General features: G+C 46.0%; 1 protein-coding gene across 4 annotated transcripts; it reads right to left on the reverse strand.

The window, feature by feature from the left end:
• Window positions 1-56: 56 nt before the first annotated feature.
• On the reverse strand, window positions 57-26,420 carry LOC127926163 (protein MTSS 1-like). Of its 4 annotated transcripts, none has more exons than XM_052511641.1 (9): window positions 26,150-26,420; window positions 25,232-25,339; window positions 21,007-21,104; window positions 18,809-19,037; window positions 14,796-14,897; window positions 10,147-10,437; window positions 9,165-9,467; window positions 6,528-6,693; window positions 57-919 (listed from the first exon to the last, which is right to left on the reverse strand). In XM_052511641.1, exons 1-9 carry the CDS (start codon window positions 26,351-26,353, stop codon window positions 282-284), a joined length of 2,139 nt encoding a protein of 712 aa, XP_052367601.1. In that variant the 5' UTR covers window positions 26,354-26,420; the 3' UTR covers window positions 57-281. The 4 variants fall into 4 exon arrangements, with proteins under 4 accessions (XP_052367601.1, XP_052367603.1, XP_052367599.1 ...); XM_052511643.1 differs by having other exon boundaries at window positions 18,809-18,938; window positions 26,150-26,419; XM_052511639.1 differs by having other exon boundaries at window positions 18,809-19,040; window positions 26,150-26,416.
• Window positions 26,421-27,961: the final 1,541 nt, after the last annotated feature.

Consider the following 27,961-nt stretch of genomic DNA (forward strand, 5'->3'; position numbering starts at 1 on the left):
TGGAATGGACATGAGCTGAGTTCTGTTCTGTCCCGCCTGTCAGTGAGGCAGCTGGACGGTAAGTAGTATACAGGAGACCCCCCCTTTAGCGCAGTGGACATGAGCTGTGTCCTGTCTGTCACTGAGGCCGCTGGACGGTATAAGTAGTATACAGGAGACCCCCCCTTAGCACAGAGGACATGAGCTGTGTCCTGTCTGTCCTGTCAATGGGCAGGCGGTAGGCTAGCTAGGTACAGCTAGGTAGGATGCCCTCCTCTGATGCTGCCACGGTGGCTCTCCTCTTATACGATGCGCGGTGCTGAGCGATCGTTGGTATTGGTCCTCTTCAGCTTGACCCCTCTCTGGATAACCAGCAGCATGTTTCCCCCCTGACCATCCATAACCTCCCCATCCTCCAGGGACCCCCCCTCGCCCTGACACTGGACCCTAGGCTGGTGAGGGGCCAAGGGAGGGTTTGTGGTTGCTTGACCACTCCAGAACGCCAGGGGAAGTACACCCAGCTCCCCCTCCTCTCCCTGGGCTGGAGACTCAGGGCTCTGGGCCTCCTCTGGTTCCTCCATCCCTACTCCTGGTCCTACAGGAATCCCCAGCCCCCCAGAGAATCCTCCCCCAACGAGGCCAGGCACGGTGGGGATCTTGACTGGGATGACGGGGGTCCGGATGGGGATGGGGCCGGTGGTCCCGCGGCGGGCCGAGGGCTTGGTGGAGGGCGTGCGGCGGATGGTGGCGACCCCAGGGGTCATGATGACGGAGCCAGCCGTAGAAGGTAGGCCGGCGGTCGAGGCTGGTCTCTTGGACTGGAACATCCTACGGTAGGACTGGCTGATGTCACTGTTACGGGGGATGGTGGATGACTTGTCAAACTCCTGCTGGTCAACCTCCTGGTCCCCTCCCATGGAGAAATAGTCGTAGTCTGACACTGGAATAAACAGAGAGAGAGAGAGAGAGAGAGAGAGAGAGAGAGGGTTTATTATGGATCCCCATTAGTTCCTGCCAAGACAGCAGCTACTCTTCCTGGGGTTTATTATGGATCCCCATTAGTTCCTGTCAAGACAGCAGCTACTCTTCCTGGGGTTTATTATGGATCCCCATTAGTACCTGCCAGGACAGCAGCTACTCTTCCTGGGGTTTATTATGGATCCCCATTAGTTCCTGTCAAGACAGCAGCTACTCTTCCTGGGGTTTATTATGGATCCCCATTAGTTCCTGTCAAGGCAGCAGCTACTCTTCCTGGGGTTTATTATGGATCCCCATTAGTTCCTGCCAGGACAACAGCTACTCTTCCTGGTGTTTATTATGGATCCCCATTAGTTCCTGCCAGGACAACAGCTACTCTTCCTGGGGTTTATTATGGATCCCCATTAGTTCCTGTCAAGACAGCAGCTACTCTTCCTGAGGTTTATTATGGATCCCCATTAGTTCCTGTCAAGACAGCAGCTACTCTTCCTGGGGTTTATTATGGATCCCCATTAGTTCCTGCCAGGACAGCAGCTACTCTTCCTGGGGTTTATTATGGATCCCCATTAGTTCCTGTCAAGACAGCAGCTACTCTTCCTGAGGTTTATTATGGATCCCCATTAGTTCCTGTCAAGACAGCAGCTACTCTTCCTGGGGTTTATTATGGATCCCCATTAGTTCCTGCCAGGACAGCAGCTACTCTTCCTGGGGTTTATTATGGATCCCCATTAGTTCCTGTCAAGACAGCAGCTACTCTTCCTGAGGTTTATTATGGATCCTCTTTAGTTCCTGTCAAGACAGCAGCTACTCTTCCTGGGGTTTATTATGGCTCCCCATTAGTTCCTGTCAAGACAGCAGCTACTCTTCCTGGGGTCCAAACTAATTAAGGCAAAAACAAAACGGCACAATAAGTCCACCTTAAAACTATTGAATAAGATGTTTCTTTCTTTAAAAATGTCCTTTTATGGGCCTCCAGAGTGGTACAGTATTACTACTAGACTCCTGGTTACTATGGCCTCCAGAGTGGTACAGTATTACTACTAGACTCCTGGTTACTATGGTCTCCAGAGTGGTACAGTATTACTACTAGACTCCTGGTTACTATGGTCTCCAGAGTGGTACAGTATTACTACTAGAGTCCTGGTTACTATGGTTTCCAGAGTGGTACAGTATTACTACTAGACTCCTGGTTACTATGGTCTCCAGAGTGGTACAGTATTACTACTAGACTCCTGGTTACTATGGTCTCCAGAGTGGTACAGTATTACTACTAGACTCCTGGTTACTATGGTCTCCAGAGTGGTACAGTATTACTACTAGACTCCTGGTTACTATGGTCTCCAGAGTGGTACAGTATTACTACTAGACTCCTGGTTACTATGGCCTCCAGAGTGGTACAGTATTACTACTAGACTCCTGGTTACTATGGTTTCCAGAGTGGTACAGTATTACTACTAGACTCCTGGTTACTATGGTCTCCAGAGTGGTACAGTATTACTACTAGACTCCTGGTTACTATGGTCTCCAGAGTGGTACAGTATTACTACTAGACTCCTGGTTACTATGGTCTCCAGAGTGGTACAGTATTACTACTAGACTCCTGGTTACTATGGTCTCCAGAGTGGTACAGTATTACTACTAGACTCCTGGTTACTATGGTCTCCAGAGTGGTACAGACATTACTACTACTCCTGGTTACTATGGTCTCCAGAGTGGTACAGTATTACTACTAGACTTCCTGGGGTTTACTATGGTCTCCAGAGTGGTACAGTATTACTACTAGACTTCCTGGTTACTATGGCCTCCAGAGTGGTACAGTATTACTACTAGACTCCTGGTTACTATGGTCTCCAGAGTGAGTACAGTATTACTACTAGACTCCTGGTTACTATGGTCTCCAGAGTGGTACAGTATTACTACTAGACTCCTGGTTACTATGGTCTCCAGAGTGGTACAGTATTACTACTAGACTCCTGGTTACTATGGTCTCCTTAGTGGTACAGTATTACTACTAGACTCCTGGTTACTATGGTCTCCAGAGTGGTACAGTATTACTACTAGACTCCTGGTTACTATGGTCTCCAGAGTGGTACAGTATTACTACTAGACTCCTGGTTACTATGGTCTCCTTAGTGGTACAGTATTACTACTAGACTCCTGGTTACTATGGTCTCCAGAGTGGTACAGTATTACTACTAGACTCCTGGTTACTATGGTCTCCAGAGTGGTACAGTATTACTACTAGACTCCTGGTTACTATGGTCTCCAGAGTGGTACAGTATTACTACTAGACTCCTGGTTACTATGGTCTCCAGAGTGGTACAGTATTACTACTAGACTCCTGGTTACTATGGTCTCCAGAGTGGTACAGTATTACTACTAGACTCCTGGTTACTATGGTCTCCAGAGTGGTACAGTATTACTACTAGACTCCTGGTTACTATGGTCTCCAGAGTGGTACAGTATTACTACTAGACTCCTGGTTACTATGGTCTCCAGAGTGGTACAGTATTACTACTAGACTCCTGGTTACTATGGTCTCCAGAGTGGTACAGTATTACTACTAGACTCCTGGTTACTATGGTCTCCAGAGTGGTACAGTATTACTACTAGACTCCTGGTTACTATGGTCTCCAGAGTGGTACAGTATTACTACTAGACTCCTGGTTACTATGGTCTCCAGAGTGGTACAGTATTACTACTAGACTCCTGGTTACTATGGTCTCCAGAGTGGTACAGTATTACTACTAGACTCCTGGTTACTATGGTCTCCAGAGTGGTACAGTATTACTACTAGACTCCTGGTTACTATGGTCTCCAGAGTGGTACAGTATTACTACTAGACTCCTGGTTACTATGGTCTCCAGAGTGGTACAGTATTACTACTAGACTCCTGGTTACTACGGTCTCCAGAGTGGTACAGTATTACTACTAGACTCCTGGTTACTATGGTCTCCAGAGTGGTACAGTATTACTACTAGACTCCTGGTTACTATGGTCTCCAGAGTGGTACAGTATTACTACTAGACTCCTGGTTACTATGGTCTCCAGAGTGGTACAGTATTACTACTAGACTCCTGGTTACTATGGTCTCCAGAGTGGTACAGTATTACTACTAGACTCCTGGTTACTATGGTCTCCAGAGTGGTACAGTATTACTACTAGACTCCTGGTTACTATGGTCTCCAGAGTGGTACAGTATTACTACTAGACTCCTGGTTACTATGGTCTCCAGAGGGTACAGTATTACTACTAGACTCCTGGTTACTATGGTCTCCAGAGTGGTACAGTATTACTACTAGACTCCTGGTTACTATGGTCTCCAGAGTGGTACAGTATTACTACTAGACTCCTGGTTACTATGGTCTCCAGAGTGGTACAGTATTACTACTAGACTCCTGGTTACTATGGTCTCCAGAGTGGTACAGTATTACTACTAGACTCCTGGTTACTATGGTCTCCAGAGTGGTACAGTATTACTACTAGACTCCTGGTTACTATGGTCTCCAGAGTGGTACAGTATTACTACAGTTACTATGGTCTTACAGTATTACTACTAGACTCCTGGTTACTATGGTCTCCAGAGTGGTACAGTATTACTACTAGACTCCTGGTTACTATGGTCTCCAGAGTGGTACAGTATTACTACTAGACTCCTGGTTACTATGGTCTCCAGAGTGGTACAGTATTACTACTAGACTCCTGGTTACTATGGTCTAGTGGTACAGTATTACTACTAGACTCCTGGTTACTATGGTCTCCAGAGTGGTACAGTATTACTACTAGACTCCTGGTTACTACGGTCTCCAGAGTGGTACAGTATTACTACTAGACTCCTGGTTACTATGGTCTCCAGAGTGGTACAGTATTACTACTAGACTCCTGGTTACTATGGTCTCCAGAGTGGTACAGTATTACTACTAGACTCCTGGTTACTATGGTCTCCAGAGTGGTACAGTATTACTACTAGACTCCTGGTTACTATGGTCTCCAGAGTGGTACAGTATTACTACTAGACTCCTGGTTACTATGGTCTCCAGAGAAGTACAGTATTACTACTAGACTCCTGGTTACTAGGGCTGTTTTTCATGGTTCGGGCTAGGCCCCTTAGTTCCAGTGAAGGGAAATCTTAACGCTACAGCATACAATGACATTCTAGACGATTCTGTGCTTCCAACTTTGTGGCAACAGTTTGGGGAAGCCCCTTTCCTGTTTCAGCATGACAATGCCCCCGTGCACAAAGCGAGGTCCATACAGAAATGGCTTGTCGAGTTCGGTGTGGAAGAATTTGACTGGCCTGCACAGAGCCCTGACCTCAACCCCATCAATCACCTTTGGGATGAATTGGAACGCAGACTGTGAGCCAGGAGGCCTAACCGCCCAACTTCACTAATGCTCTTGTGGCTGAATGGAAGCAAGTCCCCGCAGCAATGTTCCAACATCTAGTGGAAAGCCTTCCCAGGAGAGTGGAGGCTGTTATAGCAGCAATGTTCCAACATCTAGTGGAAAGCCTTCCCAGAAGAGAGGAGGCTGTTATAGCAGCAATGTTCCAACATCTAGTGGAAAGCCTTCCCAGAAGAGTGGAGGCTGTTATAGCAGCAATGTTCCAACATCTAGTGGAAAGCCTTCCCAGAAGAGTGGAGGCTGTTATAGCAGCAATGTTCCAACATCTAGTGGAAAGCCTTCCCAGAAGAGTGGAGGCTGTTATAGCAGCAATGTTCCAACATCTAGTGGAAAGCCTTCCCAGGAGAGTGGAGGCTGTTTTAGCAGCGAAGGGGGGCAACTCCATATTAATAGCCATTATTTTGGAATGAGATTGTTAGACGAGCAGATGTCCACATACCTTTGGGCATTTAGTGCACCTGTATCCTATTTTTATCAGACACGTACCTGGTATAGAGACAACATGAATTAGAATATATTTACTGTCACGAGTCCGACCGAGGGTGGCTTCCCTTCCCGGGCGGGTGGCGCTCGGCGGTCGTCGTCACCGGCCTATTAGCTGCCACTGATTGTCTTTCCTCCCCCTCCTTGTATGTTTATTGTTAGCACCTGTTTGTGAATCATTAGTTGGGCTTCTTTAGACAGCCGGTCCGCCTGTTTCTTTGTGCGGGATGAATTATTGTGACCTTCGGTTAGGTAGTAGACAGCCGGTCCGCCTGTTTCTCTGTGCGGGATGAATTATTGTGACCTTCGGTTACGTAGTAGACAGCCGGTCCGCCTGTTTCTTTGTGCGGGATGAATTATTGTGACCTTCGGTTACGTAGTAGAGGAACGTGTTTGTTCCTGGTCGTGTATTTCGGTTGTACTGTTTTCGTCCCCCGTGTTTGGGGCATTTGGTTGTGTGTGTGTGTGTGTGTGTGTGTGTGTGTGTGTGTGTGTGTGTCTGTGCACCAGTGGTGCGTTTGTGCGTTAAAGAGCACAGCATTGCACTCTCTGTTTCCTGCGTCTGACTCCACACCCACGACACCCAGAGCGTGACATTTACACAGAAGGATATGGTGCTACAAGTCATGCACGCCTTTTGCATATTTTCTCAGTGTGTTTTGTGTGTGTGTGTGTGTGTTAACCTTGTGAAGGTATGGTGTCCTCTGAACAGCACGGGGTGGTACTCTGGGTACTGTAGCCACTAGAACAGTGTAGAGAGTCCCTACTGGAACGCTGTGTGTGTGAGTCCAGCTGTAGACCTCTGGACAGGGCCAGAGCCAGCTCCTCATGGGTCTCCATCTCACACACCTGGAGACAGAGACACGCACGCACGCACACACACACACACACACACACACACACACACACACACACACACACACACACACACACACACACACACACACACACACACACACACACACACACACACACACACACACGGTTAAGAAAACGTAATCCTTCTTTGAGCAGCATGAAGATAAATCAATCGATATAAACTGGATGGTTTGAGCCCTGAATTCTGATTGGCTGAAGGCCGTGGCATATCAGACCATATACCACGGGTATGACAAAACATTTAGTTTTACTGCTCTAATTACGTTGGTAACCAGTTTATAATCGTCGTGCCTAAGAGCAGCCCTTTGCCGTGGTATATTGGCCACCTCCTCGGGCCTTATTGCTTAATTATAAACTGGTTGGTTTGAACCCTGAATGCTGACTGGCTGACAGCCGTGGTATATTGGCCACCTCCTTGTGCCTTATTGCTCTATTATAAACTGGTTGGTTTGAGCCCAGAATGCTGACTGGCTGACAGCCGTGGTATATTGGCCACCTCCTCGGGCCTTATTGCTTAATTATAAACTGGTTGGTTTGAACCCTGAATGCTGACTGGCTGACAGCCGTGGTATATTAGACGGTATACCACGGGTACGACGAAACATTTGTTTTTCCTGCTCTAATTACGTTGGTAACCAGTTTATAATAGCAGTAAGGTACCTCTGGGGTTTGTGGTATATGGCCAATATACCACGGGCTAAGGGCTGTGTCCAGGTACTCCGCGTTGCGTCGTGATTAAGAAAAGAGCTTAGCTGTGGTATAGTGGCCATATACCACAAAGCCCCGAGGTGCCTTATTACCTAAATATATCACAGACATTGAATCACCACACACACACACACACACACACACACACACACACACACACACACACACACACACACACACACACACACACACACACACACACACACACACACACACACACACACACACAAACTAGACATTTCAAGAAAAATTGTGTGCCTTGCTGCAGACATTTGTATAAAATATAGATTAACTTCTCTGGGATAGGGGGCAGCATTTTCACTTTTGGATGAATACCACCCAGAGTAAACTGCCTCCTACTCAGTCCCAGATGCTTATATATGCATATGATTATTAGTATTGGATTGAAAACACTCTGAAGTTTCTAAAACTGTTTGAATGATGTCTGTGAGTATAACATAACTCATATAACAGGCAAAAACCTGAGAAAAAATCCAAACAGGAAGTGGGAAATCTGAGGTTTGTAGTTTTTGAACTCAGTCCCTGTCAAATACACAGTGGGATATGGGTTATGTTGCACTTCCCAAGGCTTCCACTAGATGTCAACCATCTTTAGAACGTTGTTTCAGGCTGCTCCTGTGAAGGGGGGCCGGATGGGAGCTGTTTGACTAAGGGGCCTGGCAGCAGCCTCGTTCTCAGTCACGCACATTTCACATGAGAGGTATCTCTCGTTCCATTGCTTTTCTACAGAAAAGCAATGGAACGAATTCTCCGGTTGGAACATTATTGAACATTTATGATAAAAACATCCTAAAGATTGATTATTTTCTTAGTTTGACAAGTTTCTTCGAACTGTAAAATAACTTTTTGAACTTTTCGTCCAACTGGACCAGAACGTGCTAACAAAAGAAGCTATTTGGACATAAATAGACATAAATGATGGACATTATCGAACAAAACAAGCATTTATTGTGGAACTGCGATTCCTGGGAGTGCATTCTGATGAAGATCATCAAAGGTAAGTGAATATTTATAATGCTATTTATGACTAATGTTGACTACCCAACATGGCAGATATTTCTCTGGCTGGATTGGGCTCTGAGCGCCGTTCTCAGATTATGCTTTTTCCGTTTTTTGAAATCTGACACAGCGGTTGCATTAAGGAGAAGTGTAATCCAAAGTTCCATGCATAACACTTGAATTTTCATCAACATTTATAATGAGTATTTCTGTGAATTCATGTGGCTCTCTGCAATATCACTGCATGTTTTGGAACTACTGAACATAACACGCCAATGTAAAATAAGATTTTTGGATATTAATATGCACTTTACCAAATAAAACATACATGTATAGTGTAACATGAAGTCCTATGAGTGTCATCTGATGAAGGTCATCAAAGGTTAGTGATTCATTTGATCTATATTTGTGCTTTTTGTGACTCCTCTCTTTGGATGGAAAAATGGCTGGGTTTTTCTGTGAGTTGGTGGTGACCTAACATGATCGTTTGTGGAGCTTTCGCTGTATAGCATTTTTGAAATCAGACACGGTGGCTGGATTAACGAAAATTATATCTTTAAAATGGTGCCTAATACTTGTATGTTTGAGAAATTTGATTTATGAGATTTTTGATGATTTGTATTTGGCGCCCTGCAATTTCATTGGCTGTTGGCGAGGGGTTCCGCTAACGGAACTCCCAGTCCTAGACAGGTTAGAGCATGTGTCCAGCTGACCTTGGGTGGTGGAGGTAATGGTTGACTCCTGCCCCCAAGTGCTGGGATGACACCAGCAGGCAGTGGTAGACTCCTGCCCCCAGGTGCTGGGATGACACCAGCAGGCAGTGGTAGACTCCTGCCCCCAGGTGCTGGGATGACACCAGCAGGCAGTGGTAGACTCCTGCCCCCAGGTGCTGGGATGACACCAGCAGGCAGTGGTAGTGGGGCATAGCTGGTGTCTGCTGGTACAGGATCCTTGTCCTTCCTCCTTCTAAGGGTGTTCACCATGGGCTGGTCATAGGGTCCTGGTTTAGCCCAGTCCTACAGGATACAGATACATAGCTGAGTTCACCTCCTCTACCCAGTCCTACAGGACACAGAAATATAGCTGAGTTCACCTCCTCTACCCAGTCCTACAGGATACAGATACATAGCTGAGTTCACCTCCTCTACCCAGTCCTACAGGACACAGAAATATAGCTGAGTTCACCTCCTCTACCCAGTCCTACAGGACACAGATACATAGCTGAGTTCACCTCCTCTACCCAGTCCTACAGGACACAGATACATAGCTGAGTTCACCTCCTCTACCCAGTCCTACAGGATACAGATACATAGCTGAGTTCACCTCCTCTACCCAGTCCTACAGGATACAGATACATAGCTGAGTTCACCTCCTCTACCCAGTCCTACAGGATACAGAAACATAGCTGAGTTCACCTCCTCTACCCAGTCCTACAGGATACAGAAACATAGCTGTGGGGATTCTGAACTATTATCACCATCTTCAAATACATCTTCTGCAGGAACACATCTGAAATCTACCAATGAAACGTGTAGAAGACGATGTAGTATATCGTCCTACAGTAATTTTTCAATCTGACTGTAACATAATCATAATGTCATAGTAATTCAGAGGGTCCTACGTAATGACAGGATGTTGATGTTTCAGGAACACAAGGAGACATGATGAGGAGGAGGACTGAACCAACAAACAAACCTTCCAGCTGGGGACTTTAGAGGTGGGGACCATGTTAGGCCCCAGGGTGCAGTAATGAGGGTAGTCAGGTAGCAGGGCCGAGCCCGGCCTGGACCACGACTGGGACGGACAGGAGGAGGAGGAGGTGGTGATGGAGGTGGAATGGGAGGAGGGAGGGAAGAGGGGGTAGGAACCCACCAGGCCTGAGCCCCCTCCCATCAGGTAGGACCCCCCCAGGCCTGAGCCCCCTCCCATCAGGTATGAAGAGTCTGAATGATGGTGATCCCCGTAGTGGTCATACCCGTTAGACAACTGAGCATGAGCAGGGGAACGGAATGACACAAACAAACAAACATAAAATTGGAGAAATTTGTCAAATTATAAAAACCAACACAATAGGGTCAGGATAATAAACCAACACAATAGGGTCAGGATAATAAAACAACACAATAGGGTCAAGATAATAAACCAACACAATAGGGTCAGGATAATAAACCAACACAATAGGGTCAGGATAATAAACCAACACAATAGGGTCAGGATAATAAACCAACACAATAGGGTCAGGATAATAAACCAACACAATAGGGTCAAGATAATAAACCAACACAATAGGGTCAGGATAATAAACCAACACAATAGGGTCAAGATAATAAACCAACACAATAGGGTCAGGATAATAAACCAACACAATAGGGTCAAGATAATAAAACAACACAATAGGGTCAGGACAATAAACCAACACAATAGGGTCAGGACAATAAACCAACACAATAGGGTCAAGATAATAAACCAACACAATAGGGTCAGGATAATAAACCAACACAATAGGGTCAGGATAATAAACCAACACAATAGGGTCAGGACAATAAAACAACACAATAGGGTCAGGATAATAAACCAACACAATAGGGTCAGGATAATAAACCAACACAATAGGGTCAGGATAATAAACCAACACAATAGGGTCAGGATAATACAACAACACAATAGGGTCAGGACAATAGGGTCAGGATAATAACCAACACAATAGGGTCAGGATAATAAAACAACACAATAGGGTCAGGATAATACAACAACACAATAGGGTCAGGATAATAGGGTCAGGATAATAAAACAACACAATAGGGTCAGGATAATAAAACAACACAATAGGGTCAGGATAATAAACCAACACAATAGGGTCAGGATAATAAACCAACACAATAGGGTCAAGATAATAAAACAACACAATAGGGTCAGGATAATAAACCAACACAATAGGGTCAGGATAATAAACCAACACAATAGGGTCAGGATAATAAACCGACACAATAGGGTCAGGACAATAGGGTCAGGATAATAAACCAACACAATAGGGTCAGGATAATAAACCAACACAATAGGGTCAGGATAATAAAACAACACAATAGGGTCAGGATAATAAAACAACACAATAGGGTCAGGACAATAGGGTCAGGATAATAAAACAACACAATAGGGTCAGGATAATAAAACAACACAATAGGGTCAGGACAATAGGGTCAGGATAATAAACCAACACAATAGGGTCAGGATAATAAACCAACACAATAGGGTCAGGATAATAAACCAACACAATAGGGTCAGGATAATAAACCAACACAATAGGGTCAGGATAATAAACCAACACAATAGGGTCAGGATAATATACCAACACAATAGGGTCAGGATAATAAACCAACACAATAGGGTCAGGATAATAAACCAACACAATAGGGTCAGGATAATAAACCAACACAATAGGGTCAAGATAATAAAACAACACAATAGGGTCAGGATAATAGGGTCAGGATAATACAACAACACAATAGGGTCAGGACAATAGGGTCAGGATAATAAAACAACACAATAGGGTCAAGATAATAAAACAACACAATAGGGTCAGGATAATACAACAACACAATAGGGTCAGGATAATAAAACAACACAATAGGGTCAGGATAATAGGGTCAGGATAATAAAACAACACAATAGGGTCAGGATAATACAACAACACAATAGGGTCAGGATAATAAAACAACACAATAGGGTCAGGAAAATAGGGTCAGGACAATAGGGTCAGGATAATAAAACAACACAATAGGGTCAGGATAATAAACCAACACAATAGGGTCAGGATAATAAACCAACACAATAGGGTCAAGATAATAAAACAACACAATAGGGTCAGGATAATAGGGTCAGGATAATACAACAACACAATAGGGTCAGGACAATAGGGTCAGGATAATAAAACAACACAATAGGGTCAAGATAATAAAACAACACAATAGGGTCAGGATAATAGGGTCAGGATAATAAAACAACACAATAGGGTCAGGATAATACAACAACACAATAGGGTCAGGATAATAAAACAACACAATAGGGTCAGGATAATAAAACAACACAATAGGGTCAGGACAATAGGGTCAGGACAATAGGGTCAGGATAATAAAACAACACAATAGGGTCAGGATAATAAAACAACACAATAGGGTCAGGATAATAAAACAACACAATAGGGTCAGGACAATAGGGTCAGGACAATAGGGTCAGGATAATACAACAACACAATAGGGTCAGGATAATAGGGTCAGGATAATAAAACAACACAATAGGGTCAGGATAATAAACCGACACAATAGGGTCAGGATAATAAAACAACACAATAGGGTCAGGATAATAAACCAACACAATAGGGTCAGGATAATAAACCAAACAATAGGGTCAGGATAATAAACCAACACAATAGGGTCAGGATAATAAACCAACACAATAGGGTCAGGATAATAAACCAACACAATAGGGTCAGGATAATAAAACAACACAATAGGGTCAGGATAATAAACCAACACAATAGGGTCAGGATAATAAAACAACACAATAGGGTCAGGATAATAAACCAACACAATAGGGTCAGGATAATAAACCAACACAATAGGGTCAGGATAATAAACCAACACAATAGGGTCAGGATAATAAACCAACACAATCAGAAACACAAGATAAAAGTTGGTGAATGAAATACAAATAACTCAACATTTCGGAAGAACAAATAAACAAAAGGAGTAAACTAAGAAAATGAATCCTGCCTGATTGACAAACCCGGATCGCGGTTCTGAATTCTGAAATGTATGTGAACGACCACGATGACCCATGAGACTGGATACGTAACAGAGGCGATCAGAGACAGGTGAAAGGAAGCTGTGGGTGGAACACCTGGATGGGGTAGAGGGATGTGGAGAAGGTGAACACGATGGTTCCTGTGAGGAGAATCTAGAATCAGGGCTACAGCAAGGAGACGAGGGGTAGGGGATCTATCATGAGGAGACGAGGGGTAGGGGATCTATCATGAGGAGACGAGGGGTAGGGTATCTATCATGAGGAGACGAGGGGTAGGGGATCTATCATGAGGAGACGAGGGGTAGGGTATCTATCATGAGGAGACGAGGGGTAGGGGATCTATCATGAGGAGACGAGGGGTAGGGGATCTATCATGAGGAGACGAGGGGTAGGGTATCTATCATGAGGAGACGAGGGGGGTAGGGTATCTATCATGAGAGGAGACGAGGGGGGTGAGGAGACGAGGGGGGGATCTATCATGAGAGGGAGGGATCATGAGGGAGGGAGATGAGGAGACGAGGGGTATCTATCATGAGGAGACGAGGGGTAGGGGATCTATCATGAGGAGACGAGGGGTAGGGGATCTATCATGAGGGGACGAGGGGTAGGGTATCTATCATGAGGAGACGAGGGGTAGGGTATCTATCATGAGGAGACGAGGGGTAGGGTATCTATCATGAGGAGACGAGGGGTAGGGTATCTATCATGAGGAGACGAGGGGTAGGGTATCTATCATGAGGAGACGAGGGGTAGGGTATCTATCATGAGGAGACGAGGGGTAGGGTATCTATCATGAGGAGACGAGGGGTAGGGTATCTATCATGAGGAGACGAGGGGTAGGGTATCTATCATGAGAGGGGACGAGGGGTAGGGGATCTATCATGAGAGGGGACGAGGGGTAGGGTATCTATCATGAGAGGGAGGGGTAGGGATCTATCATGAGGGGTATCTATCATGAGGAGGGTAGGGGAGACGAGGGGTAGGGTATCTATCATGAGGAGAGGGGTAGGGGATCTATCATGAGGAGACGAGGGGTAGGGTATCTATCATGAGGAGACGAGGGGTAGGGGATCTATCATGAGGAGACGAGGGGTAGGGGATCTATCATGAGGAGACGAGGGGTAGGGGATCTATCATGAGGAGACGAGGGGTAGGGGATCTATCATGAGAGGGGACGAGGGGTAGGGGATCTATCATGAGGAGACGAGGGGTAGGGGATCTATCATGAGAGGGGGATCTATCATGAGGAGACGAGGGGTAGGGGATCTATCATGAGAGGGGACGAGGGGTAGGGTATCTATCATGAGAGGGGACGAGGGGTAGGGTATCTATCATGAGAGGGGACGAGGGGTAGGGTATCTATCATGAGAGGGGACGAGGGGTAGGGTATCTATCATGAGAGGGGACGAGGGGTAGGGTATCTATCATGAGAGGGGACGAGGGGTAGGGTATCTATCATGAGAGAGGACGAGGGGTAGGGTATCTATCATGAGAGGGGACGAGGGGTGCTTCCTCTCAAAGGAGGGATGGAGGGAGTATTTCACCTTGTCAACTGCAGCCAGAGGCCCTCCTGAGGTGGGAGAGCTGCACTCACTGACTGACTGGCAGGTGTCAGAGGCCTCAGACGAGCCAGAGCTGGAGCAAGGCTGGAGGAACGGCAGGTTGGGAGGAGGCAGACAGACACGGCACGAGGACGAGCACAAGACGAGAGCAGAGAGTTTTGGTGTTAAAAAAATGAGAGGAGTTTGAGTTCAGTGTAGGGTTAAAAGATGACCGGATATGAACATACACGCAGTCACAGACAGTCACAGACAGTCACAGACAGTCACAGACCGCCACACACAGTCACAGACGGTCAAATATGGTCACAGACAGTCACAGACAGTCACAGACAGTCACACACAGTCACAGACAGTCACAGACAGTCACACACAGCCACACACCGTCAAACATGGCCACAGGCAGTCACAGACAGTCACAGACAGTCACAGACAGTCAGACAGTCACACGTCGCCACAGACCGTCACAGACCGTCACATACGGTCACAGAGTCACACACAGTCACAGACGGTCACAGACAGTCACATACGGTCACAGACGGTCACAGACAGTCACAGACAGTCACAGACAGTCACAGACAGTCACAGTCACAAACAGTCACAGACAGTCACAGACAGTCACAGACAGTCACAGACAGTCACAGACAGTCACAGACAGTCACAGACGTCAAACATGGCCACAGGCAGTCACAGACAGTCACAGACAGTCACAGACAGTCACAGACACGGTCACACGTCACACAGTCACAGACCGTCACATACGGTCACAGAGTCACACACAGTCACAGACAGTCACAGACAGTCACAGACATGGTCACAGACAGTCACAGACAGTCACAGACAGTCACAGACAGTCACAGACAGTCACAGACAGTCACAGACAGTCACACACAGCCACAGACCGTCAAACATGGCCACAGGCAGTCACAGACAGTCACATACAGTCACAGACAGTCACAGACAGTCACAGACAGTCAGTCACACGTCGCCACAGACAGTCACAGACGGTCACAGAGTCACACACAGTCACAGACGGTCACAGACGGTCACAGACAGTCACAGACAGTCACAGACAGTCACAGACAGTCACAAGACAGTCACAGACAGTCACAGACAGTCACAGACAGTCACAGACAGTCACACACCGTCACACACCGTCACACACGGTCACAGACAGTCACAGACAGTCACAGACGGTCACAGTCACAGACAGTCACAGACGGTCACAGACAGTCACAGACAGTCACAGACGGTCACAGGCGGTCACAGACGGTCACAGACAGTCACACGTGGCCACAGACGGTCACAAAAGGTTACAGACGGTCACAGACGGTCGGTTACAGACGGTCACAGACGGTCACAGACGGTCACAGACGGTCACAGACGGTCACAGACGGTCACAGACAGTCACAGACAGTCACAGACAGTCACACAGGAATAGAACACATAAAGGAGAGGAAGGCGTGTATTGTAGCCAGCACATAAAGACAGAACAGCAGGGAAGACGTTAGAAGGCATCAGTCAGTCAGTGAGCTGCATCAGCACGTTTAAAAACAACAGTTCCCTGCCAGCAGGGAGGTTAGCACCGAGATTCAGGGGGGAATTAGCTGAAGTGAAACCAAGCAGAGAGGTGAGTCAGAGGATAGAATCATTTAGCATTAACTGTCCTTGTGGACAGCAGAGGGAGAAGCAGATAGACAGTCTGGTACTAAGCATCATGGTTAAAGAGTTTAAAGCCAGACACAGAAAGCCCAGGAGTATTATTATCCTGGTGGTTTTCTATGGAGTATTATTCTCCTGCTGGTTTTCTATGGAGTAGTATTCTCCTGCTGGTTATCTATGGAGTATTATTCTCCTGGTGGTTTCTGTGGAGTATTATTCTCCTGGTGGTTTTCTATGGAGTATTATTCTCCTGCTGGTTATCTATGGAGTAGTATTCTCCTGGTGGTTTTCTATGGAGTAGTATTCTCCTGGTGGTTTCTATGGAGTAGTATTCTCCTGCTGGTTATCTATGGAGTATTATTCTCCTGGTGGTTTCTGTGGAGTATTATTCTCCTGGTGGTTTTCTATGGAGTATTATTCTCCTAGTGGTTTTCTATGGAGTAGTATTCTCCTGGTGGTTTTCTATGGAGTATTATTCTCCTGCTGGTTATCTATGGAGTAGTATTCTCCTGGTGGTTTTCTATGGAGTAGTATTCTCCTGGTGGTTTTCTATGGAGTAGTATTCTCCTGCTGGTTATCTATGGAGTAGTATTCTCCTGGTGGTTTTCTATGGAGTAGTATTCTCCTGGTGGTTTCCTATGGAGTAGTATTCTCCTGCTGGTTATCTATGGAGTAGTGTTTCCCTGGTGGTTTTCTATGGAGTAGTATTCTCCTGGTGGTTTTCTATGGAGTAGTATTCTCCTGGTGGTTTCCTATGGAGTAGTATTCTCCTGGTGGTTTTCTATGGAGTAGTATTCTCCTGGTGGTTTCCTATGGAGTAGGTATTCTCCTGGTGGTTTCCTATGGAGTAGTATTCTCCTGGTGGTTTCCTATGGAGTAGTATTCTCCTGGTGGTGTTCTATGGAGTAGTATTCTCCTGGTGGTTTCCTATGGAGTAGTATTCTCCTGGTGGTTTTCTATGGAGTAGTATTCTCCTGGTGGTTTCCTATGGAGTAGTATTCTCCTGGTGGTTTTCTATGGAGTAGTATTCTCCTGGTGGTTTCCTATGGAGTAGTATTCTCCTGCTGGTTTTCTATGGAGTATTATTCTGACAGTGACCTAACAGAGGAAGGAACTCTACTCTAGACTGACAGTGACCTAACAGAGGAAGGAGGAACTCTACTCTAGACTGACAGTGACCTAACAGAGGAAGGAACTCTACTCTAGACTGACAGTGACCTAACAGAGGAAGGAACTCTACTCTAGACTGACAGTGACCTAACAGAGGAAGGAGGAACTCTACTCTAGACTGACAGTGACCTAACAGAGGAAGGAACTCTACTCTAGACTGACAGTGACCTAACAGAGGAAGTAGGAACTCTACTATAGACTGACAGTGACCTAACAGAGGAAGGAGGAACTCTACTATAGACTGACAGTGACCTAACAGAGGAAGGAGGAACTCTACTCTAGACTGACAGTGACCTAACAGAGGAAGGAGGAACTCTACTCTAGACTGACAGTGACCTAACAGAGGAAGTGGGGACTCTACTCTGGACTGGAAGTTGGCCTTGTAACGAGTTGTAACGAACCTCAACTATAACCGAGTTCCAAGCCCATCCCTCTAATCAAGGTTGTCCCAAAACAGAGTGAGCGAGGAGCTAAATTGAGGGATTGAGGGTTAATTAGAGCCAGGATGGTTTGTGATCAGGGTTAGGGCTCCCCATCATGACCAATAGACTCCAGGGGTGAACACCAAGGCCTGCTCATGTGATCAACCTTGTCTGAACAGGGTTTCCTAAGCAACCTGGGATGGCTAGTGTCTCTCATATATGATGTATAAGGAAGTCAAAGGTCACTTGAGGACCAGTCGATCATAATATATGTATTGTTGACATATACAGTCAGCCTGGGACAGGACACTGACGAAAACTAAACTGTCAATACACTTCCAGAAGATGTCAAGGTTTAATCTCAGGGTCAAGAGTCCAGTGTACAGATAGTAGGGTCTTACCACTTGGTACTGTACTGTAGTGTAGTGTACTGTAGTGTAGTGTACTGTACTGTAGTGTAGTGTAGTGTACTGTAGTGTAGTGTAGTGTACTGTACTGTAGTGTACTGTACTGTAGTGTAGTCTACTGTAGTGTAGTGTAGTGTACTGTAGTGTAGTGTACTGTAGTGTAGTGTAGTGTACTGTACTGTAGTGTACTGTAGTGTAGTGTACTGTAGTGTAGTGTAGTGTACTGTAGTGTAGTGTAGTGTACTGTACTGTAGTGTACTGTAGTGTAGTCTACTGTAGTGTAGTGTACTGTAGTGTAGTGTAGTGTACTGTACTGTAGTGTAGTGTACTGTCTTACCTGCGGTAGTGTTTCCTGGGGCATGGGTGATGGTGACTTGGAGGTGTAGGTGTCTGCCTGGGAGATGAATCCTGAGTCATGGGAGGACATGGAGGACAGTCGTGCCGCGGCCTGCTGGGGCAGGGTGGAGCTACGGTAGCCGTAGTGGGAGGAGCAGGAGGAGGAGGAAGGGGAGTGAGAGTGGGATGTGCCGCTGGAGCGAGAGTCACTACTGTTTACGCTGTTCAGACTGCTGTTAGGGTGAGACGGGTGGAGAGACAGACAGACAGGTGGAGAGACAGACAGACAGACAGACAGGTGAGACAGACAGACAGACAGACAGACAGACAGACAGACAGACAGACAGACAGACAGACAGACAGACAGACAGACAGACAGACAGACAGAGGGTGAGAGACAGACAGACAGACAGATGGGTGGACAGACAGACAGACAGACAGACAGACAGACAGACAGACAGACAGACAGGCAGGAGGAGGGTGAGAGACAGACAGACAGACAGACAGACAGACAGACAGACAGACAGACAGACAGACAGACAGACAGACAGACAGACAGACAGACAGACAGACAGACAGACAGACAGACAGACAGACAGACAGACAGACAGACAGACAGACAGACAGACAGACAGACAGACAGACAGTGAATGGGTTAACACTCCAAACCAATGCAGCAGACAGTGACTGTGAACAAACCAGTCAAATTAAAATATTAAAACACCCAGGCATGAAATCATAATAAACGTTACCACAATATACACATATATATATATATATCAACGTCTATCATGCTCAGTGCAACTACAAGCAAGTTGGACTGTGGTCGCCATACAGACATGTGCCTTTATCATTGGGTCCATTGACCGACCATCAACAGTGACATTTTAACTAGGATCTGTGGATCCAACAACTGGCATTAAACTGATGTAAACAAAGTGAAATGCATCACAAGATGAAAACAAGACATCACAGCACAAAGTGTTTTACAAACCCAACCAGTGTGACGACAACAACAACCATGTACGGAAGGACACGAGGTGGAGGGGGGGTTATTATGAGTCATATTCTATAGGTGGGGCGGCAGGGTAGCCTAGTGGTTAGAGCGTTGGACTAGTAACCGGAAGGTTGTAAGTTCAAACCCCCGAGCTGACAAAGGTACAAATCTGTCGTTCTGCCCCTGAACAAGGCAGTTAACCCACTGTTCCCAGGCCGTCATTGAAAATAAGAATTTGTTCTTAACCGACTTGCCTGGTTAAATAAAGGTAAAATAAAAAATAAAAACAGCTGGAAGGCTGAAATTACAATGACATTTAATATTGAAATGTCTACATTCATAACACACGCAATGTTATATTTACAAGTCTGGGTGAAATGAATGAACTATCTTCAATTCCCCCAGGAAACAAGTAGGTGAAGAGATTGGGCATCACAAACGGCTGCAGTTCCTCTACCCACCACCGGGGGGCGGGGTCTGTCTTCATCAGGGCGTCGAAGAGTAGGATCAGTTCCCCACTGTCTATATAATTGTTTCAGTATGTAAAATTTAGGCGAAACTGATCCTAGATCAGATCTATGTGTGAATGTGGGTCTAAGGTTGTTTTTCAGTTCAAGGTGAAACATTCTGGATGTGGTCTGGTTCTGGTCCAAGACACCACTACATACTGGGACTACTAGAGATGACCCATTTCCACCACTACATACTGGGACTACTAGAGATGACCCATTTCCACCACTACATACTGGGACTACTAGAGATGACCCATTTCCACCACTACATACTGGGACTACTAGAGATGACCCATTTCCACCACTACATACTGGGACTACTAGAGATGACCCATTTCCACCACTACATACTGGGACTACTAGAGATGACCCATTTCCACCACTACATACTGGGACTACTAGAGATGACCCATTTCCACCACTACATACTGGGACTACTAGAGATGACCCATTTCCACCACTACATACTGGGACTACTAGAGATGACCCATTTCCACCACTACATACTGGGACTACTAGAGATGACCCATTTCCACCACTACATACTGGGACTACTAGAGATGACCCATTTCCACCACTACATACTGGGACTACTAGAGATGACCCATTTCCATCTGAAGGTTCTGAACAGGCCCCTCCCCCTGCGTAGATAAAGGTGACAAGCTGCGGTTCTGGTCCTAGGACACCTACCTGCACATACTGGACTTCCTGGACCTAGTGGTGCTGGGGGAGGAGGGAGGAGTCTGATAGGACCAGTTATAGTCAGAGCCTTTCAGATCCAGAATCACCTGACAGGACAGAACAACAATGACAGATCAGTGTCTGAGGAGGAAACACATGGGACAGATATGGAATGGAACCCTACAGTCTGAGGAGGAAACACATGGGACAGATATGAAATGGAACCCTACAGTCTGAGGAGGAAACACATGGGACAGATATGAAATGGAACCCTATAGTCTGAGGAGGAAACACATGGGACAGATATGAAATGGAACCCTACAGTCTGAGGAGGAAACACATGGGACAGATATGAAATGGAACCCTATAGTCTGAGGAGGAAACACATGGGACAGATATGAAATGGAACCCTATAGTCTGAGGAGGAAACACATGGGACAGATATGAAATGGAACCCTATAGTCTGAGGAGGAAACACAGATATGAAATGGAACCCTACAGTCTGAAGAGGAAACAAATGGGACAGATATGAAATGGAACCCTACAGTCTGAGGAGGAAACACATGGGACAGATATGAAATGGAACCCTATAGTCTGAGGAGGAAACACAGATATGAAATGGAACCCTACAGTCTGAGGAGGAAACACAGATATGAAATGGAACCCTACAGTCTGAGGAGGAAACACAGATATGAAATGGAACCCTATAGTCTGAGGAGGAAACACAGATATGAAATGGAACCCTATAGTCTGAGGAGGAAACACATGGGACAGATATGAAATGGAACCCTACAGTCTGAGGAGGAAACACAGATATGAAATGGAACCCTACAGTCTGAGGAGGAAACACAGATATGAAATGGAACCCTATAGTCTGAGGAGGAAACACATGGGACAGATATGAAATGGAACCCTACAGTCTGAGGAGGAAACACATGGGACAGATATGAAATGGAACCCTACAGTCTGAGGAGGAAACACATGGGACAGATATGAAATGGAACCCTACAGTCTGAGGAGGAAACACATGGGACAGATATGAAATGGAACCCTACAGTCTGAGGAGGAAACACATGGGACAGATATGAAATGGAACCCTATAGTCTGAGGAGGAAGCACATGGGACAGATATGAAATGGAACCCTATAGTCTGAGGAGGAAACACAGATATGAAATGGAACCCTACAGTCTGAGGAGGAAACAAATGGGACAGATATGAAATGGAACCCTACAGTCTGAGGAGGAAACACATGGGACAGATATGAAATGGAACCCTATAGTCTGAGGAGGAAACACAGATATGAAATGGAACCCTACAGTCTGAGGAGGAAACACATGGGACAGATATGAAATGGAACCCTATAGTCTGAGGAGGAAACACAGATATGAAATGGAACCCTATAGTCTGAGGAGGAAACACATGGGACAGATATGAAATGGAACCCTATAGTCTGAGGAGGAAACACAGATATGAAATGGAACCCTACAGTCTGAGGAGGAAACACAGATATGAAATGGAACCCTACAGTCTGAGGAGGAAACACATGGGACAGATATGAAATGGAACCCTATAGTCTGAGGAGGAAACACAGATATGAAATGGAACCCTATAGTCTGAGGAGGAAACACATGGGACAGATATGAAATGGAACCCTACAGTCTGAGGAGGAAACACATGGGACAGATATGAAATGGAACCCTACAGTCTGAGGAGGAAACACAGATATGAAATGGAACCCTACAGTCTGAGGAGGAAACACATGGGACAGATATGAAATGGAACCCTACAGTCTGAGGAGGAAACACATGGGACAGATATGAAATGGAACCCTACAGTCTGAGGAGGAAACACAGATATGAAATGGAACCCTACAGTCTGAGGAGGAAACACAGATATGAAATGGAACCCTACAGTCTGAGGAGGAAACACAGATATGAAATGGAACCCTACAGTCTGAGGAGGAAACACATGGGACAGATATGAAATGGAACCCTACAGTCTGAGGAGGAAACACAGATATGAAATGGAACCCTACAGTCTGAGGAGGAAACACAGATATGAAATGGAACCCTACAGTCTGAGGAGGAAACACAGATATGAAATGGAACCCTACAGTCTGAGGAGGAAACACAGATATGAAATGGAACCCTACAGTCTGAGGAGGAAACACAGATATGAAATGGAACCCTATAGTCTGAGGAGGAAACACATGGGACAGATATGAAATGGAACCCTACAGTCTGAGGAGGAAACACATGGGACAGATATGAAATGGAACCCTATAGTCTGAGGAGGAAACACAGATATGAAATGGAACCCTACAGTCTGAGGAGGAAACACAGATATGAAATGGAACCCTACAGTCTGAGGAGGAAACACAGATATGAAATGGAACCCTACAGTCTGAGGAGGAAACACAGATATGAAATGGAACCCTACAGTCTGAGGAGGAAACACAGATATGAAATGGAACCCTACAGTCTGAGGAGGAAACACAGATATGAAATGGAACCCTACAGTCTGAGGAGGAAACACATGGGACAGATATGAAATGGAACCCTACAGTCTGAGGAGGAAACACAGATATGAAATGGAACCCTATAGTCTGAGGGGGAAACACAGATATGAAATGGAACCCTACAGTCTGAGGAGGAAACACAGATATGAAATGGAACCCTACAGTCTGAGGAGGAAACACAGATATGAAATGGAACCCTACAGTCTGAGGAGGAAACACAGATATGAAATGGAACCCTATAGTCTGAGGAGGAAACACAGATATGAAATGGAACCCTACAGTCTGAGGAGGAAACACATGGGACAGATATGAAATGGAACCCTACAGTCTGAGGAGGAAACACAGATATGAAATGGAACCCTACAGTCTGAGGAGGAAACACAGATATGAAATGGAACCCTACAGTCTGAGGAGGAAACACAGATATGAAATGGAACCCTATAGTCTGAGGAGGAAACACATGGGACAGATATGAAATGGAACCCTATAGTCTGAGGAGGAAACACAGATATGAAATGGAACCCTATAGTCTGAGGAGGAAACACAGATATGAAATGGACCCAGAGTCTGAGGAGGAAACACAGATGAAATGGAACCCTACAGTCTGAGGAGGAAAACATGGGACAGATATGAAATGGAACCCTACAGTCTGAGGAGGAAACACAGATATGAAATGGAACCCTATAGTCTGAGGAGGAAACACAGATATGAAATGGAACCCTATAGTCTGAGGAGGAAACACAGATATGAAATGGAACCCTATAGTCTGAGGAGGAAACACAGATATGAAATGGAACCCTACAGTCTGAGGAGGAGGAAATGGAACATAGTCTGAGGGACAGATATGAAATGGAACCCTATAGTCTGAGGAGGAAACACAGTCTGAGGAGGAAACACAGATATGAAATGGAACCCTACAGTCTGAGGAGGAAACACAGATATGAAATGGAACCCTACAGTCTGAGGAGGAAACACAGATATGAAATGGAACCCTACAGTCTGAGGAGGAAACACAGATATGAAATGGAACCCTATAGTCTGAGGAGGAAACACAGATATGAAATGGAACCCTACAGTCTGAGGAGGAAACACAGATATGAAATGGAACCCTATAGTCTGAGGAGGAAACACAGATATGAAATGGAACCCTACAGTCTGAGGAGGAAACACAGATATGAAATGGAAATCTGAGGGAAAACAGATATGAAATGGAACCCTATAGTCTGAGGAGGAAACACATGGGACAGATATGAAATGGAACCCTACAGTCTGAGGAGGAAACACAGATATGAAATGGAACCCTACAGTCTGAGGAGGAAACACAGATATGAAATGGAACCCTACAGTCTGAGGAGGAAACACAGATATGAAATGGAACCCTACAGTCTGAGGAGGAAACACAGATATGAAATGGAACCCTATAGTCTGAGGATCAGGGTCAGGGTTAGGGTCAGGGTTAGGGTCAGGGTTAGGGTCAGGGTTAGGGTCAGGGATACGGTCAGGGTCAGGGTTAGGGTCAGGGTTAGGGTCAGGGTTAGGGTCAGGGATACGGTCAGGTCAGGGATAGGATCAGGGTTTATGGTCAGGGTCAGGGTTAGGGTTAGGGTCGGTCAGGGTCAGGGTTAGGGTCAGGGTTAGGGTCAGGGTTAGGGTCAGGGATACGGTCAGGGTCAGGGTTAGAGATACGGTCAGGGTCAGTGTCAGGCTAACGGTACCTGTTCGCTGGCGGGGGGCAGCTTGTGAGGGTCCATGGTCAGCATCTTGAGGTCGTCAGATATGGTCTGGAGGTGGGTGACCTCTCCTAGCATGGAGATCTCCTCATCCTGGAAGGATCACAATGTGTTTATTGATCCTGCATTTATCCAGGTGATGTCATCAGTCCTACTCATACTGATCACAACAACAACAACACCAACAACATCTTAAACTGAAACGTCAGCAATGTGCTTCTTATGGAACATCTCCTCTGGGTGTTAATGAGGAACATTTCCTCTGGGTGTTAATGAGGAACATCTCCTCTGGGTGTTAATGAGGAACATTTCCTCTGGGTGTTAATGAGGAACATTTCCTCTGGGTGTTAATGAGGAACATTTCCTCTGGGTGTTAATGAGGAACATTTCCTCTGGGTGTTAATGAGGAACATTTCCTCTGGGTGTTAATGAGGAACATTTCCTCTGGGTGTTAATGAGGAACATTTCCTCTGGGTGTTAATGAGGAACATTTCCTCTGGGTGTTAATGAGGAACATTTCCTCTGGGTGTTAATAATGAGGAACATTTCCTCTGGGTGTTAATGAGGAACATTTCCTCTGGGTGTTAATAATGAGGAACAGAACATCTCCTCTGGGTGTTAATAATGAGGAACAGAACATCTCCTCTGGGTGTTAATGAGGAACATTTCCTCTGGGTGTTAATAATGAGGAACATTTCCTCTGGGTGTTAATAATGAGGAACATTTCCTCTGGGTGTTAATGAGGAACATTTCCTCTGGGTGTTAATGAGGAACATTTCCTCTGGGTGTTAATGAGGAACATTTCCTCTGGGTGTTAATAATGAGGAACATTAACCACGGCCTTAGCCTGACCTCGGACCTCTGTGTTGTGTGTGTTAGTGTGTGTGTTATGTTATGACTCACCACGACAGGTCGTAGCATGGAGACGAAGGTGCACAACCTGCTCCTCTCCTCGACGAGGGCCTTCCTGACGGCCTGTTTCTCCGTCTCCTCCAGCAGCAGGTATTTATCACTGACGTCCTGCATGGCGCTGTTCAGCTGGGGCTGGACGTCTCCTCGCCCTGGACACACCGCTACTGTTAATATACTGGTACTATCATTACACATCACACTGGGGCTGGACGTCTCCTCGCCCTGGACACACCGCTACTGTTAATATACTGGTACGATCATTACACATCACACTGGGGCTGGACGTCTCCTCGCCCTGGGACACACCGCTACTGTTAATATAATGGTACTATCATTACACATCACACTGGGGCTGGACCGCTCCTCTCCTCGCCCCTGGCCACACCGTCTCCTCCAGCAGCTGTTAATATACTGGTACTATCATTACACATCACACTGGGGCTGGACGTCTCCTCGCCCTGGACACACCGCTACTGTTAATATACTGGTACGATCATTACACATCACACTGGGGCTGGACGTCTCCTCGCCCTGGACACACCGCTACTGTTAATATACTGGTACTATCATTACACATCACACTGGGGCTGGACGTCTCCTCGCCCTGGACACACCGCTACTGTTAATATACTGGTACTATCATTACACATCACACTGGGGCTGGACGTCTCCTCGCCCTGGACACACCGCTACTGTTAATATACTGGTACGATCATTACACATCACACTGGGGGGCTCTTCACCACAGACCTGGGACACACCGCTACTGTTAATATACTGCTACTATCATTACACATCACTCACATCACACTGGGGGGCTCTTCACCACAGACCTGGGACTAAAATGTATTTGAGGGCCCTTGATTTAGCTTGGAGTCTGCTCTTTTGTGAATATTCCATGTGCAATGTAGGTATGATGTATGAGAGGACAACGGTCATGGTGTCATATTGTAACTTATCACTACTGGGCTTCTGTTGTTTATCCTGTCCTTGAAGACTGGCAGACTCTCTCTCCTCTCTCTCTCTCTCTCTCTCTCTCTCTCTCTCTCTCTCTCTCTCTCTCTCTCTCTCTCTCTCTCTCTCTCTCTCTCTCTCTCTCTCTCTCTCTCTCTCTCTCTCTCTCTCTCTCTCTCTCTCTCTCTCTCTCTCTCTCTCTCTCTCTCTCTCTCTCTCTCTCTCTCTCTCTCTCTCTCTCTCTCTCTCTCTCTCTCTCTCTCTCTCTCCCTCTCCCTCTCTGTGTGTCTCTCTCTCTCTCTCCTCTCTCTCCCTCCTTCTCTCTCTCTCTCTCTCTCTCCTTCTCTGTCTCTCCTTCTCTCTATCTCTCTCCTTCTCTCTCTCTCTCGCTCTCTCCTCTCTCTCTCTCTCTCTCCCTCCTTCTCTCTCCTCTCTCCTTCTCTCTCTCTCTCCCTCCCTCTCTCCCTCTCTCTCTCTCTCTCCCTCTCTCATTCTCTCTCCTTCTCTCTCTCTCCTGGACTCGGCCTAAGCAGCCAGCCCGTCCAGGGGTATCATCTAACCTTTTTGTCACCAGCCTCTCCTAGACCCCATCAAGGTCCCAACCAGGCTGGAAAATGTAAGTAAACTGTTTCTCAACAGTGAGGTTTTACCCTGAGGCTTTGCGGATGACAACACCAGAATAGGCTGCTACTGTAAGTCAAACGTATGACTGCATCGTTGTGCTTCAATGAGCAGTGAGAACGTAACTTAGACATTTAGGGGAAACTCCAGATTATTCAGTAGTCGTTTAACACAATGGATGGATGATATTTCCATCTAGGAATCCAAACATTTTTCCATTTTGGTTTG

This window comes from Oncorhynchus keta, unplaced genomic scaffold (genome assembly GCF_023373465.1).
Source record: "Oncorhynchus keta strain PuntledgeMale-10-30-2019 unplaced genomic scaffold, Oket_V2 Un_contig_7036_pilon_pilon, whole genome shotgun sequence".
In the NCBI taxonomy this organism is placed as follows: domain Eukaryota; kingdom Metazoa; phylum Chordata; class Actinopteri; order Salmoniformes; family Salmonidae; genus Oncorhynchus; species Oncorhynchus keta.